Below are 16,983 nucleotides of genomic sequence, written 5' to 3'. Positions count from 1 at the left end.
AGTATTCTATCCAGCCACTGACCTTAAAATGTAGAATCTTGACGCATCCAAGGATTTTTCAATGTCATTAATTAACCCAGAATTATATTCATTTCTATGTAACAAGTTAACAGTACCATTAAAACAAAACTTTGTGGAGGGCTTTGCCCCACGTGCCCCAAATGAGCCATCACCTCTAGGCATAGATTTGGGTATGGACAGTAGGGACATAGCCCTACCAATGTCAAGGTCAGATCTGATGTTTCCATGCAAATTTTGCAAAAATAGTGATGCTCGCGCATTAGTGCGATATGTCAGGAAAAATAGAAGAGCAAGTATTCCTCAGGTAACTGAGAATGTCAATGCAGGACGTGATCAGACTTTGTCAGCTAGAACAGTCTGTTAACAATTACACAGAGCGGGATATTATAGTAGGGTTGCAGTGCATAAACCTCTCGTTACCAAGATGATGCACATCTGAGAGTGAAGTGATGCTATATACAACCAAAAGTTTTGAGTAGGTTTTAATATCCTGTAGGTTAATGCTAGAGCATTGCTGTGGCTCTGTCATAAAGCATCAATTTATTAGCTGCAGGGAACAGTAAGTCCCTAAATGAACAAACTGAAAGGACAGAGTTACAAAATCTCAAGTTTGAAGATGGTTTCCAGCAGATAGTTGGTTCAAACAGGGTAACAAATTACAGGTTATTGTCCATTTATTTATATGAGCATATCCATATTGAATGAAGTAAACGTTTTGCAGAGTCAAACTATTTGAGTGTGCATTTGTGTGTATGGAAAAGACCAGGAGTGTATGGAGCAAATGCACACATACACACATAACTGTGCATGTGCACATGTGCACATAACTGTGCACTTTGGCTGTCAAGCCAAAAATGTTGCTACGAAAGTTAAAACCAAATCCACAAAAAAACTAGGGAAGATGTTTGTTTGGTAATGCAACGTTAATCCCTCTGCTGCGGTCAACAATTGGTGCCGAATTGCACAAATTGATCACTTAGTCACATGATTGCAGCCTCTCAACTTGTCATTTGCTGCTGGATGCATTAGGGAATTTGCAATTTCACAGAACTAGTATGAGCCATTTATAAGTAAAAAGCATATTCCAAATAAAAAAGTAAATCTAGGGTCTTCTTTCAGGGTCATATTGGTTCTAATACTCTTACAGATAGGTGGATGTTTCTTTTGTGGATCAGTAAGCAACATATGTCTTTCACTGATGAATCATAAGCTCCATGTGAAAAGTTACTTTATACTGTAACCTTGAAGGGGTGGCTCATTTTAGACAAGACAAGAAAATTAATTTCATTATTTAATTAAGTGATACACCATATTACAGTTAGGGATTCAGGCTGTGTTAATAAGATGGACAATATGTTTGTCAGTTGCCTATATTGATATTTGACTATCAATGAAAAAGACACCAATAAACAGCAACTTTATCCGTCTGCTGGTTATTTTTATTCATCTATTTGTTGTTTGATGAGACGAGCGATAATGGATGCATTAGTCTTGTTGCTTTTAAATGGTTATATACAGTACACCATGCTGACAACAGTATCAAACTAAATATGTTTTTACTGTATTACCACATTAGAATCGATATCAAAAATAGCCTTTGGTGGTTATAAAAATCTAATGTAAAATTAAAGTTGTTTTTTCATCATCCCTGAGCTAATCTTTCATACCCTGCAGCTGTTGTAAAACAGCTCCCCCACTGGTTGATTGGAGAACTGCTGCAGGAATTCTCCCAGTTCTTCCAGAGAGCGCTTCTCCACCCAGTTGGCTTCAGTGTTCCTTGCTGTGGCAGCACCACTCTGAAGGGGCCTACCATTGTTGTCCACACAGCAATAGGCATTCCACAGGTAGTCTGGGATGTTGACACGCCTCACATTGTTTTTGACAATCCAGTTGTCTGCAGAGGGAATGGCCCCAACCAGCACATAGGCCTTGGAGCACTTGGTCTGGAAAAGGTGGGTGAGCTGGGACTCATGGATCCTCCAGGCATTCTGGTTCAGTTTGGGGTTCTGAGGGACCACATTGGTCAGGGTGAAGGTGGCATTGCGGCTAGGGACTGTAAGAGAGAGGGATGCAGAATTACAGTTAATTATGCAAGAAATACGTTTACAGGTCCTGGGTCCAGAGAAATAATGTTAGGTTAGGATGCAGAGCGGTAGAGAAAGGAGAGAGAGTGAAAGATATGTTTAGTAGTGGCTGAGTGATTCTCATTCTACAAGGTTTAAAAATGTCACCAAAATTATTACTTTAAATTACAGAGTGGATTATTTAAAGGCACAATAACCAAAGAAGGTCAATATCCAAGAATAAATCAGCCGCAGTCTTGAAGATAATGCTTACTACATATGGGCCTATCCTTAACATTAAACCTGCAATATTTATTTTGGGTTACTTGGGGCAGCAGAAACAAGTTGTGAACACGACACTGACACATCATCGTCGTGTAAGTTGATATGGCAGACTTAGCTATTAGCATTATTTATTAACACATTCAGCAGTTACAGATCACAGAGCAACATTATCATTAATTTCGAGTTTTGTTTCTGTGCAGGACCACAGTGTAAGGCCAATATCTACTCTCTTTTTGTTCAGCTCCTGAGGGAAATATTTGGAAATAAACTGCTAAATGCTCCACTATGTGTACAGGTATATGTACAGATAGTAAGAAGTATATTCCAAGCATATTTTACAGTTTTTTCTCTGAAAACAGCAAGATCTGAAAATTAAATTATGAGAGCAGTGAGAATTAACCAAAAGAGTCCATTTGAAGGTCAGCTAAACTATGAGCTGAAACTCACTGTAGAGCTCCATAAAGCCGAGGGAGAGAGACCCCTTTCACATTGTTTTCAAACTATCATATCATACATTGTTATTATAAAAATATTTTTTATAGTCACTATAACCGGATGCCTGCTAACTACATACTTTTGACCAACATTTGCAAAGGTGTGAACTGTATTTAGATGAAAGTCCTACCTAAATTTCTTCACTTGTTTCCAACCCTCCCCATATCTATACATAGGAATTTTTTCAAGAAACTGCAAAGGTTGATTTGAACAGTTATGCAGAACCTTCCACCTCCCAATTACTAATTTCTTCAAAGCACTTCATAAGTTCATTTCTGGGAGGAAACTCCACTCCCTTACAGCCCCTCCCAATTGATGAAATTCTAAAAGATATCAAACACCCCTGAGGCATTTTGTCCTTAACATATAACAGAATTATGGATGTCACAGAGACTAAACCCCTAAACACTAGGACCAAATGGGAGCAGGACCTTGACTGTACTTTTGAAGATGGTGACTGGGAATCACTATGTGAGAAGGCACTAACCTTCTCAAATAATAGCTGTCATAAGCTCTTTCAGTTCAACATTATCCACAGAACCTTATTTACACTAGAAAGACTCCATAGGATAAATGAATCAATTTTAGAGCTTTGCCCCAGATGCAAATAGAGACGGGTAACCTTATTTACATGATATGAAAATGTAATAAATTAGAACATTACTGGGGCTAGATATTGGAGATAATTAAAGAGATTCCCATATCTGACATATCTGACATCCTTCTTCCCATAAGAAACAAGGTGCGGTTTATCAAACTGGCCGTGGTTGCCGTGGTAATAAATGCTTTGTTATGGAAAAGTGCAGATCTCCAAGTTTGTTGAAGAAATTTCCTTGTACATGGTATCAGAAAAGATGATGTTCACTCTCAAAAGTAGACCACACCTGTTTGATAAATGCTGGTGACAACAGGATATGTTTGACATATGCACGTGTATCTGTGTAGATATGTATAGCTGAATTTTTATGTACTAATGTGTGTATATTTTGTGTTTATTGCACTAAATGAACCTAAATTTTGTAATTTGATATTTAATCTTTCCGATTTGTGTGACCAGGAAGTTGCTGAATTCTTCGTGTGTTGCACTTGATAAGCTTGCAGCAAATACACTTGGGCAACGGTGGTACCTGATTTAGTGTAATAAATATGACCTTGAAGATCAACGTAAGTGTTTTTCTTTTCAGCAACGATAGAATATTACTTATTGTGTTTACACATCATCTCCAAATATCAAGTAAATAAACGTATAGAATCAGGGTTATCAGCTGCAGATAGGGCCCTTGTCTGGTGGCGGGATAATCACTGAAAATGCCTTCTCCAATTTAATTATAGTTTGTTGGATATTTTGTGTGCTAATCATTTATTTTTTTATTTCATATCAGTTAATAAATCACATATTGATTTAAATGATAAGTATGTGAATACAGTATGTGGGAATGGGACTGGACGAAGTCTGTATTTATAGATTGCGAGAACATGGATCTAAAGTAATAAACAAAATCATGTAATCAGAGGTCTCCAATACTGTGCATCATCTCCGCTGGACTCTGAAACCCTCGGCTGGTGGCTACTGCCAAAAAACCCCACCAGTGTTCAACCTCTCCCACCTGCATGGTGTCCGTTGGGGTTAAGGTGACCACGGTCAAAGCCAGAGTGTGTGTAGTCTTCATTCAGAGCCTGTCTCTCTCCTTGGTAGACCCCAGGGTGGTCCTTCCCCAGCCAGTAGCCATCCTTCATCTCCGCTTGCCAGGACAAGTTAACCAGCTATAAGGCACATCAAAAACTCAACTTTATACATTCAGACGGTGTCACTTGGCCAAATGCAAGCACCGTTCCCCCTAGAATATCATATAAAAGATACAAGTCCATTATGCACATGATTATTTACAACCCCAAAAAATCTACTGAAAGAACAGACAAGGCACAATAAACACATTACTGCTCTACATACTTGATATCTATGGCAGTGACTGATGATGATGATTTGACCGAATCAGTAGATGCCCACATAATGAACAAACACATGCGGTACCAACCTGAGGTTCTACAAACCACCTCCTCTCCCTGCCACCTCCATTGCTCGACTGGAAATGATAGGCAGAGTAGACAGCAATGCGATGGTTTGTGTCATACAGTGTGGCAAAGTGGTACCTGATGGAGAAAAATAAAGCAAATTGTTTGAGAGATCAGAAGCCTTGCTATTGAAAATACAAGCCAAAGAAACATTTAATGCTGAAAATATTAAGTGGCAAGATTATAGCAAAAATGTCAGATTTTTTAAGATCCAAATGATCAATTGAAATTGAATGACAAAGATGCATTAGGAAAGGAACCAAGCTACATACTTTACATCTAACTGGATAAACTCACATTATAGTGTCATATACACAGTAGTATCTAAATTCCACTTTCCACCCTTTAATTACCTGTTGGCAAAGCGCTGACAGAGACGGGCAGCACCGCTTGTAGAGGCCCCCCACTCTGGCACCTTCTCTTTGTAGAAGTACATCACGCATTCTGGCACATCCTGGGACAAAATAACAAAATAATACAGGCTCCTAAGTGAACCCCTTACACAACACACACACACACACACACAGATTTAATCTTCCTTGAAGTCTTTAAATAAAGGGAGGTAACAAACCTCGAAGCGTTCCACAACATCTGCATGGGCAGAAAAGAGGAACAGGAGAAGAGCACATGAAGTTACAAAGGTCTGCATTACTGTCACAACTTTTGGTACCAGGGATTCTCAAAGGCCCCCTTGAGTCTAATAGAACAAAATAGAAAACATTCAGTATACAGTTATTAGGTCTACTGTAAAAGCTTAGGCATCCAATGGAAGGAGGATCAGTTTTTTTCTGCCAGCTGTGTTTGTATGTGTGTATTTCACATCACCTGCTGATGCAACCGCCTGCTACCACAGTCTCTTCTGAGCCGAAACTGGCTCTTATATAATACTTCCCCTCACCTCTCGCCTTGTTTGTCCTCTCGTTTTATCTGTATTCCTGTTAACATGTGAAATTTATCTGGGATGAACCTGGATTTGGCTACCACTCTAGGTGTGGATGTGGACGAGCAAGGACGAGTGTGTAATAATGATTCAGAAAAATGCTAAAATTAGCACCTCACAAGTATGAGTCCCAGTGGAATATGTGAAGTATATGAGACAATATCCTGCATATCATGAGGACATTGTTATGTGTTATCACTATGACAGTGTGTCACGTCATCCAAGTACTCTATTTAAGTACAATTTGAGGTACTTTCACATGTTTCTATTTTCTGCTACTCTATACAAGCACCAGCACATTTCCAATACATAACTGTCTATTTTAAGCTACTGCCTAATTTCTTGGAAAAAGATAAGTTTACTCAGGTCCTGTAGGTCAGACAGATAGTTTCATGATGATTGTGAGATATTTAAACTGAATATGTTTCAATGCATTTGACTAGTCACCGCATTAAATCTATTTGTGAGTTCTAAGGCGGCACAACACTCCTGGAATATTTACCACATGTGCACTCAAAATCTACAGCTTATGGTTAGGTAACACTGAGATATCTTTTCATGTGCTGTTTTTCCCACGATCGAGGCAAAAGCTTTGCATAAACCTAACATGTGGAAGCCTCGCAGTGTACTGACTTAGACTCCCATCACACAAAACTACCCCAAATGACTTGCTGGAGCTTGTAAGGAGATCTGTGTTGTTGCTCAAGGACACATCAGCAGACTGGAGGCTTGCCAAAATGAAAGCATTGCTCTTCTCCAGTACTCCACGCTTTATTCACCATTTGTTTTTAGGCTATCATGTCTTCATCAGCGTGGTGTCTGCGGTTGTTTTCAATGTCCTTATACAGAGTTGATCAATCAATCATGTGGCATATACTGTAGATCACCATAGCTGCCATCGATACACTACTATCACCTGTTTTATTTGGTTTCACAAAATACAACATTTGTTACAAGTGGATACAGAAATTTGCAAGAGAAATATAAATGACCACAAATACAAAACTTTAAATATCACAAACAACTCCTCAAAATATCCTTTCTGAAGCAATCAGTGGGTAAAAAGGTTGAATCTCAATTTAGGAAATTCTATACTCTTTGTAACCTTATTTTTCAAAATGCAATATAGTCAAACCTTTATTTATCTCTCAATTTTATGGATAAGCTTACTAATTTCCAAATCAATCTATGGCTGACCTTAACAAATCCATTCTTTTGCTAAATGTATTCTTGTTTCCAAAATGTCATGGTTTTTTGAGAACAAATACACTCCAGTGGGATGGCGTAAAAATGGATTAGAATCTAGTTCTTCATATAAATGGGCACTTTAACCCTCTGAGGGTTAAAGTGCCCAAGAACTCCTCCCTCAAGAACTCCTCCCTCTTAAGGAGAAACTTTTCTGAATCACCCCTTTCTTTGACAGAGATACCGTTTCAATTTCTATTCACCGTTTCAATTTCTTCTATATTTAACAGAAGAGGCTGGGCGGTTACTTTTTTCAGTGAAATGTTCTGCAGCTGCTTGGTTTTTTTTTTCTTACACCAAAATTTCAAGGTTTTGGTACCACCTTGTACTTCTATTCCACTATAATTAATTGAAATCACTGTAAGTGCCTCTGAAATATGATGCTTGTATTGATGATGATTATAAATTACCAGGATTTGCTGCTACTCCTTTTAATTTTAATTTATTTTTGTTATTTTTAAGGTTTGGACTATTGGTTGGACAAGACAAGCACTGTGAAGGTGTCACTTTGGGTTCTGTGTAATTGTAATTTGCATTTGTCACTATTTTCTGAATATTCAGAACAAGACAATTGGTTCTTTAATCGAGAACATAATCAGCAGATTAATTCATATGGAAAATAATCATTAGTCGCAGACCTATTTAAAATAGTTAAAAAATTAGCTCCAGCTCAACAAACTACAGCAGTAAAATGTGGCTTATTCATTAATAAATGAAGAATAATAATCTAATGATACTGTATATCATATAATAGTATAACGCTCACATCGGCCATTTTTCTGCATTGAGTACTTTTACTTTTGAGACTTTCAGTACATTTTCCTGATTTACTTGCATACTTGTATTTGAGTAAGATTTTGAATGGAAAATTTTAATATGTAGCAGAGTATTTTTACAGTGTTGTATCGGTATTTTTACTTAAGGAAAGGATCTGAGTACTTTTTACAGCCACTGGTTCTCTAGGTTTTTGATACGTATCCTTTTCCACACTGACAAGTAAACAGTCCCTTTGTGTCACATGAAAACACTCCTCTCAGTTATATGTGGACAGCTGAACCAAGCTGTGTTGCTGTGCGTTAGGTGCAAGTCCCACATTTATAATTATAATTTTCATGTGTGGAATTGGGATAATTACTGTTTGTGAAGATTTTTTGTTGGTGCATATTCAGACCCTAACATTACTCTTCTGGTTTCTGAATATTTGTCTTGGTTTTTCTTTGCACGGGTTGTTTTACTTTTTCATGTAAATTGTGCCGATGCTTTTTAACAGTATTTTAACAATATTTTATAAACACATAAACACGCAAACTCACACAAACAACACAAACAACACACAGTTGTTACATACTAAACCTCTCATTTACATTAAAAGTACTCTTTACTCAAGTAAAAGTACCAGTACAACAATCTAAAAATACTCCATTACAATTAAAAGTCCTGCATTCAAAGTATTACTCAAGTGAAAGTATAAAAGTATAAGCAGCAAAATGTTCTTAAAGTATGAAAACTAACAGTAATTTTTCTGCTGACTAACACCTGAGTGTTATATGATTTTTTATATGTTTCATGATTAGATTGTTACTACTGATGTATTAATGTGTAACTAGTACTTTTTCCAACTCTGTATTCATCCGTTGGATTTTTCTCTAATCTTTGCTTTTTTGTGTAATATTGGATTATTTTACATCTTTGGGCCTAAAACAGTTATCTTAATGAAACCAACTTGGATGTGTAGAGAGGAAGTGTATTGTATTTCATAAACTTATCATATGTTTTTCTATGTAAAGTCTTAATCTGAAAAGTAGCTCGTAGTAAATATAGCAGTTAGATAAATGTAGCTGAGTAAAAAATACAATATTTTACTCTGAAATGTTGTGGAATAGAAGTAAGCAGTGGCATGAAATGGAAATACAAGTACAAGTACCTCAAAACTGTGTTTTAGTACAGTAATTGAGTAAATTTACCAAGTCACTTTCCACCACTGTGTACGGCGCATGACATACTTGAAGAGATGATTGCACACTCACATAAATTTGTTGTGGAAGTATGAATGTGAAAACTTCACAGCGTATATAAAGAAATGCACGATCCCTTGACAGCGGAAAGTGATGCAACAAATAAATGTATTGAAAGAAAGACGGGAAAATTACTATAAATAACTTTTTTACAATTTGGAAAAAGTAGTTTTGAAGAATGTTCATTTGTGTATTTAGTGAAACAAAATTAAATAAATAAATCAAATTTTTAAAAAAAATGTTCTAAATTAATCTAAAAATAAAAAGTGATTACTTCTGTTGCCTTGCGACAAAACAATCCTGGGTTTAAATCTCTGGTTCTGTCTGAGTTTTCAAGTTCTCCATGCAAATGTAGATGCCAAATTGCTGCTTAAAACTAGAGCTAGTTTATGGAGGCTGTGCTGAGGCTGCCCCTTAATTCTCACAATAGGTTTCCCTGCACTCATCAACAAGGTTAGTTTGATATATAAAGTTATGGTCAGTCATTCCTAAAAATCTCTTAGAGTAAAAAGTGGACACTAAAGGTTGAATAATACTGAATTGGAGTAAAACCACACAGGCTGGTGGGTGCAGGAGAAAACACAGAAAACATCAGGGACAAGATAAAGAGACCGAGGCTTTATTAAATCCGCCTTGTATTTTCCCATTACTCTACTGGCCCTCATTTTTTATATTTACCAATTAGTGCAAATCTCACAGTACATGACTGCAAGACCCAACACGGCACTACAAAGTGTTATAAGTGTGTTTTCTCAGTGTAACTGCTTTAGTCAGTAGTTATTAATGATCCATACTGTTTGGTTTTCCATCTAATTTCAGATGTAAATAGTGTAAACATCCAGAGATGGGAGAAAAGGCAGTCAAAGTAAGGACTCAAATAATGATCATTAAATAAGCCGTTATAAGCTGTGTGTATTTGATTGACTGATGTTGCACAAATAAGGTAGGTAATACTGTCTTTATTTGTGTTTGGTGAAAGACAGTGTTGTTGCTTAAGTCTGCCTCTAGGTTGCAGTGTTGGATCATTATTTTAAGTTCACCTCGGAAGTCTGTTTGTTCTTTTGAACACTATTGCATTGTAGAATATTCAAGTGATCATTCACCTGGATAATACTCATTCTCCAAACTGATGATCCAGTCATCGATAGGCTGTGTTATCAACACTCAGAACAAGTAAATTACAGTTTTGACTCCGTAGATGGCTTCAAAGCCAAAAACGCCTTCAAAGTGCGAATTGTGGCAGATAATCATTAAAGATGACACTAAATGACAAGAGAACGGATTGAATCACGATTATGATGGATTTTAGTACTGTCTTTTCATGTTTTTGATTTGGCCCAGAAGTTAATTTGAGTGGACTGCATCTTTAATTGACTTGAATAGCGCTTTGTCGCTTGAAAAGATCACACAGAGTTGCTTTCCCCAGACACAGATTTAGCCTAATCCCTGCCTCAAAAGCATCCTCAGTCACTGTCTGTCAGCGAGAGGGACTTCAGTGGGGCTCAACAAGAAAACTGTGTGAGCGAGAGACTACAGACCAGGAAACAAAAATCTCTGTTTAAATGTTGTTAAATGGGACTGGCTAGTTAGAACGCTAATTATTTGATTTGATTGTTAATTGGCTTTGGGCTCTCGGGTTATATAGATCCAATGTGGATAATGAAGGTTATTGTTGGGGGATGATTGTACTAAGTAGTCGGCATTTTAATTTGTTTGTGAACTTGTACTACAGCTTTTAGAACAAGATTATTTAGTTATTTGCATTAACCCTTATGTTCTGTTTGGGATCCTAGAGCTCACTGTAACAGCTCGAAAAACCGACTTGACAATGTTTTTTTTAGCTTAATACACCATGACTTTTTCCTAATTCTATGAGAGTTGCTTATAAACATGATTTTGAACCGATGACATGCGTCAGGAGTGCGCTACAGAAAATGATGCATTACTCCTGTTTGGGGTCTCAGAGACCCTGACTGTAAAAACTGGTTTACTGCAATGGTTTTTCACATGCATCAACAGTACTTTTTATGCAGCACTAACCCCCCAAATCCTAAATAAGTGTATTTTGATTTCTGTAATTGGAGTTTGTTTTTTGGTATTTGGTATTTATTGGTATTTTTTAGACTATATTCATTAGAGGCTGAATAGGAAGCTTGAAGCTTGACCTCTCTGTGGTCTAATTAGTGATTAACAGAAAAAACACTGAGGTTCAATTTCTATTTCAAATTTTTTACCATGAAAACAGAAGTACACAAACCATGTCACCTCAAGGTCCACTGAGTAGCTGCTCTGGAGCTTTTGATCATATCATATGATTTTCCTCATTAGAAGGAGGGGTCTAGTTGTCATGGATTTGGTTTTTATTGTTTTGTTTTTGCTAAAGGTATTTTCTTTTTAGCACTTTAATAATTTCTCTTCAATGTTGACTTAAAAGTGAACGTGTCAGCTGGAGAAACTTTATCTGCTGAGGAAGTTCATGTTAAAGATTGAACAGCTACTAAATGTACCCTGAGGGGAGAGTGTTTTGTGAAGGAAAAAAAAATCACATTATTATACTACATCATATTATGCTTACTTTTTAATGCTTTCCTCTAATATTGTTTTTTGAGGATCACTGGATGACTTTACCTTTGAAAATGATTCAGATGAAACGAGTGAAAAATGTGATGACCTGTGAGAAAGGGTCACAAGCCAAATAGGTTGGGAACCAGTGGCGTAATTGGCCCCAAACATAAGTAACGTCACTACATAGGATAACATACTGTACGTTTTGTGTGTGAATGACTCTTTGGCAAACAACCTTAATATATAATTGCTGATGCATTGCGCACATAACATAAATATATAACATAAAATAATTACACTTTATTGGTTACCTCCATGTTTTATCACCTTCATCAAATGATCAAGACCTGGTTTATTGCAAAGGTAAGAGTTACAGCTACATTACTTCTCTACATATTGAGTTTTAGGAGAGAAGATAAAAGTACACTTGAATACAAAAGGTGGTTGATTTTTACTTTTTTTTTTTTTTTTTTTTTTAATTTTTTTACATATACAGCATTGAGGTCAGTGGAATCCCAAACAATGAAGAAAAAAAGCCAATGTCAACACAACACATGGGTTAAAAATCAATCTGTTCAAGCCTGCTTTTTGTATTTTCTGTACAATAAGGCATCAGGACAATTTCTACACTGAAAATAAAGTAAGTTGTATTCCTATAATTGGGTTTAACACTGCTTTGGGATTTTTCATAGTAAGATTTTCAAAAACATGGGGAAATGTATTTCTTTAAGTGTGTCATCTTGGCCTTCATATTATAGTTTCAGTTGACGCAGGTTTTAGAGACTGGGTGGAAACACACACATAGTTCTGGTACAGCCTGACTGCAGTGTTGCTGAGGAAGCAAAAAGGTGAGACTGCATCTTTTCACACACTTACCTCTCTGTCTGCTCCAAGGACAGATGGCCAGACACACATCTCAGCCCAGACAGAAGAAGGAAATAGAGGAATTCAATCACACACCACATATGCCCCCTCCACCCCACCAACCCCCCATTCCCAATAACCCCCACCACCACCACCTCCACTCCTCCCCCACTCCTTTATCATTTTCTCTCATTCTTCTTTTTTATCTTTTTAAGTCTCTTCGTTTCAGATGCGTTCATACATTTCCAATATCTTTACGTATGAGTCTGTCTCCCTCCTTCCTTCCTCCTTCTCACCTCCCCTTGTCAATCCCTTCCCTCCTCCCGTCATTTTCTCTCTTTCTCTCTCCCTCTTCCTTTCTCTTTCTCCCTTTCTCACCTCTTCCTACACTTCCTTCCTTCTTTCCTCTTTCCCTGTCTTCCTCCTTCCTTCCCTCCCTCCATCCTATTACTGTAATCCATCACTCTTCCATCAGCCACCATGCAAACAGGCCTCCTGGTTTCCATAGCAACCGTCTCCGGCCCGGCAGTGCGCAGCCCCTTTCTGATTGGCTGGCAGGGTCTAGGCAGTCTCAGTCTGTCTGGGAGATGTGGTAATTGGCTTGGAAGTCATACACACACATGGACATACGCACACACACACACGCTTACACACACACACACACACACACACACACACACACACATACACGCTTCATACACATTGTACAGTATTCACACTGATATACAGTATACACGTCCTTGCACATACACACAAACACACACACATACACACTTGTGCCTACTCTGGGCCCAAAATAAATATAAATAAAATGTATAAAAATGTATATAAATATAAATACTCATATTCTATTGGGTATTGAGCGGAAAACACACACACACACACACACACACACACACACACACACACACACACACACACACACACACACACACACACCCTGGATAAACATCCTCAGAGATATGAAAGGGAGACTGGGGTCAGAGTAATGAAGCTCATAAGAAGATGAGGGCTCTAGGCTGTGTATGTGTGTGCATGAAACCAGACTATGTGCGTAAAAGTGCATGTTTGTGTGCCCACATGTCTGAGTGTATGTATGTGTGTGTGTGTGTGTGTGTGTGTGTGCATTTGTATGTGGGTTTCTGTATGCACAGGACGGCGGGGGTTGGGGGTGGTGTGCAGGATTTTGGATAAGGTTGGAGCACTGCCAAAGGATGGATGGAGGAATTGGTTTTTTCGGAGCATATTGTTAAAAATACCTATATTCCCCCAAGGAGCCAAGTGTGCACTAGTTTTCGGTTTTCTAGCTTCTGGAAGGAAGCAGGGAAGGAAAAGAATGGAATTGTTGATCAGCTTGACTTCACCCTGCTGCTGTTGCTCAGCCAGGTCTGGCCAACACAGCAGCTATGATGAATGTCTCATCTCCAGGAATACATCACAAATAGCAAAACTGTACCTGCCCTGAATAGCAAAGTGTATTTTCCTCTGCAGGGTTGTTCGAAAACAATTGTGGACAATGGGGCTCTTTTGTCCCCCATTCCCAGTTTTTCAGGTCAGCTACATAAGCAAAACAATGCTGTCCCTTAATCTTTTGTCAATTCATAGCCAATTTGTTCCTTTTTCAAATACATGAAAAGGCTAGTATATTTTTGGAGTGCTCTGCAAAAAAAGAAAAAAGAAGGGTTCTGGTGAATGTGTTTTAGCTGCAAAGTGTATTAAATTGGAAATGATAATTAGTTATTCAAGGGTTTGAAAGCTGACTTTGAAAACACTGCTTTGATAGATTGTTATCTGCTCAGTGCAAAGAGGAAAGAATGGTTGGTGTTGGCCCTAGCTCCCAGCCTGCAAATAAAAACTGCATGTTAGGGAAGAATTGTGTGGGCTAGAAAGTCCTCCCCACCTGAGAAAAAAAATAGTCAAACTGACTGGTAAGCTGCCCTAGTTGGCAACAATGCAGACAACCAGACGAGCAGACAGACAGACTGACTACTGTCCAAAAACACACCATTATTCAGTAATTTATTCCACAGGAGCTAGAACAAATAAACGCACTTTGCACAAACACAAGCACACACACACATACACAATGACAACACAAAGGTAGAGGTCGTTTTTCAATCTCATCGTTTTAATGGAAAAAATGAGTTGAGGGAAGAGAGAAAAAACTGGGTAAATTGAGAAAGCTGGATGAATTCACAGAGAATGACTGACAGCAGTGATGACAGCAATGCGGTCACAGTCCACATTTCAAAGCATTCCCAGGCACCAGACAGAGAAAGAGAGAGAGAGGGAGGAAAGGGGGAGGGAGCAGGGGTTAAAAAATGTCCATGAAGATTTAATCTTCCTCTCAAGGTAAAAAATACAAATTAAAAACTCATCTTTATCCAGTGTTGTTTACAACAGACAATCACGTTGAAAAAATGTAAAGATTAAAAATAAACAATGCACCCGCACTCGCACACATACATACCTACAATTAGTTTCTTATTTTTGGGAAATGAAAAAAAACAAAACAGTGCAAGCAAGATCACAGAACAACAATGTACAAGAGAGGCCATGAACGGCCCAAAGTCTCAACCCTCTGTCCGAGCCACCCCAACACCCTAAAATGTGGGGAGATGGGGGTTATGGCGTCAACTTGAGGCCTGGAGGTTCCTGGTACGGCTTTGTTTGACCCCCCCCCCCCATCATCACCACCACTTTCGTCCATTTGTACAAAGGGAAGGCTCAGGTTTCACTGAATAATCACACTGATACCCACCCTTCCAAAACCCCAACATGGCTTCCCCACCCTCCTTAGATAGTACAATCAAAATTGGTTTGACTCCACCATGCTTCTCCTATTATGTGCCAGGACGGCTCCCAAAATAAAGGCTTTTCAGTCACCATAGACATCGTCATCGTCATCATCGTCCACCCACACAAACATGCCCATTATATTCAATCAACAATCATCATCAACATCCATTTACTCTTTACCACTCAAACACACTTCAAATCTAGATGTTAGCTCTGATTGGTTCATGGAAATAAACATTTTTTGATTGAATACTACTGGTTTTGTTGGCAAATATTACACTGATATTACAGTGCAGAAACAGCATACCTCTTAATCCAAGTGCCTTGTGTGAAATGTGTGCATTTACGGACGCTTTCGTTGTAATCTATCCTCGTCATTACAATCTTCTAGCAGTGCTCTGCCATGCAAGTGGTTCCACTGAAAAGAAAATAATAATTCACTATTTTGGTTTGGTTTGTTTTTCTCCGACTTTCCAGTAATCATAAGTGATTATACGCACACGCATATACAGATACACACACATACACACAGAGGCAAAATTGAGCAACACTGTGCAAAATGTGAAAAAGACAGATTACAAAACCAAACAAGGAAACGAACAGGAAATTAATAGAAGTTAAAGGTTATTTCTCATCATTATTTAAAAAAGCAATACTGGCAATATCAAAATATGAAATCAGAAACATTTCAGGTGTCATTTATGCATTAGTGGAGTTACACTGGATTGAGGGGTAGCACAGTATTTGCACCTAATGTCGTTCTGTATCAGATGGCAAACACAATTACAGGTCAGGTACGTTCTCACAAGCCATCTGATCTTGCAAGTTTCCTTTAAGAGATGTGATGTGGCATTAAACTGAGATGGTCTTTCAAACCAAAACCAACTGAACTCAAGCTGTTTCATACTTTGATATGTACACAAGAATATGAAATAGTGTATGAAATGGCAATTTGTTGCCCTTAATTCAATCCCCTATTTACAGATGTTTCTCAGAGGTTAAAGCTCACAAATCACTAGATGGATACCTTCTCTATACTATTTGAACAATTCAGAAATGTTGAAAACATCCTCTTAAACCAGTACCTCAACTTCAGCTGTCTTGTACTATGTCCATTAAAGTTGCCTTGAGAATTACATTTAAACTGGCTGAGGATAATATAATGGGCCTTTGGGTTAAAAGAAAAAATATAAGTGCAAACTCAAAAAAATGCATGCTGGCTGGCAGGCTAGATCAATTCCTATTTGAAAAACTCAGCCTTGACATTTCAGCTTGGTCTTCAACGGCTGATTTATTATACTGGATTTTAACGTGCAGCGCAGACTGGCAGGTAGCAGAAATTTTTAAAAAACATTTTCTCTTGGCAATGTTTTACTCTCACAATATAGATGGCCTCGTGTTTTGCGGAACATGATAGAAACAACTAGTTTCACTTGGTGAGAAACAGAGCTGGCAAACTAGCAGGCTAGTTCAACCTGACATATGACTTTGACTTCAAATGTCTTATGACTTCATTTAGCCGTTTGGTACCGTAACCAAGGCCAGTGATCAAAAATGATGTTATTAAATGCTACTGTCAAACAGTGTCGAACAGAAGCAGCGTATTTAGCCATATTAT

At 38.0% G+C, this 16,983-nt stretch overlaps 1 protein-coding gene across 1 annotated transcript; it reads right to left on the bottom strand.

Annotated features, from left to right (window-relative positions):
• Window positions 1–1,682: 1,682 nt before the first annotated feature.
• Window positions 1,683–15,501, bottom strand: si:dkey-243k1.3 (endonuclease domain-containing 1 protein-like). Its single transcript, XM_040131225.1, has 6 exons — window positions 15,453–15,501; window positions 5,509–5,528; window positions 5,291–5,391; window positions 4,901–5,015; window positions 4,472–4,628; window positions 1,683–2,074 (listed from the first exon to the last, which is right to left on the bottom strand). The coding sequence occupies exons 1-6, from the start codon at window positions 15,499–15,501 to the stop codon at window positions 1,683–1,685; spliced, it is 834 nt and encodes a 277-aa protein (XP_039987159.1).
• Between the last annotated feature and the right edge of the window lie 1,482 nt (window positions 15,502–16,983).

Source organism: Xiphias gladius, chromosome 7 (genome assembly GCF_016859285.1).
Source record: "Xiphias gladius isolate SHS-SW01 ecotype Sanya breed wild chromosome 7, ASM1685928v1, whole genome shotgun sequence".
Taxonomy (NCBI): Eukaryota; Metazoa; Chordata; class Actinopteri; order Istiophoriformes; family Xiphiidae; genus Xiphias; species Xiphias gladius.
The sequence above is the reverse complement of the archived record's forward strand: the minus strand, read 5'-3'. Positions and strand labels throughout refer to the sequence as shown.

Excerpts from the sequence above, each read along its gene's own strand:
- si:dkey-243k1.3 (XM_040131225.1), bottom strand. The coding sequence starts at position 15,501 with ATGGGCATGTTTGTGTGGGTGGACGATGATGACGATGACGATGTCTAT. Across the intron at positions 5,529-15,452 it reads TGACGATGACGATGTCTATG|ATGTTGTGGAACGCTTCGAG; the intron begins GTGACTGAAAAG and ends CTGCCCATGCAG. Across the intron at positions 2,075-4,471 it reads CCCCAACGGACACCATGCAG|TCCCTAGCCGCAATGCCACC; the intron begins GTGGGAGAGGTT and ends TCTCTCTTACAG.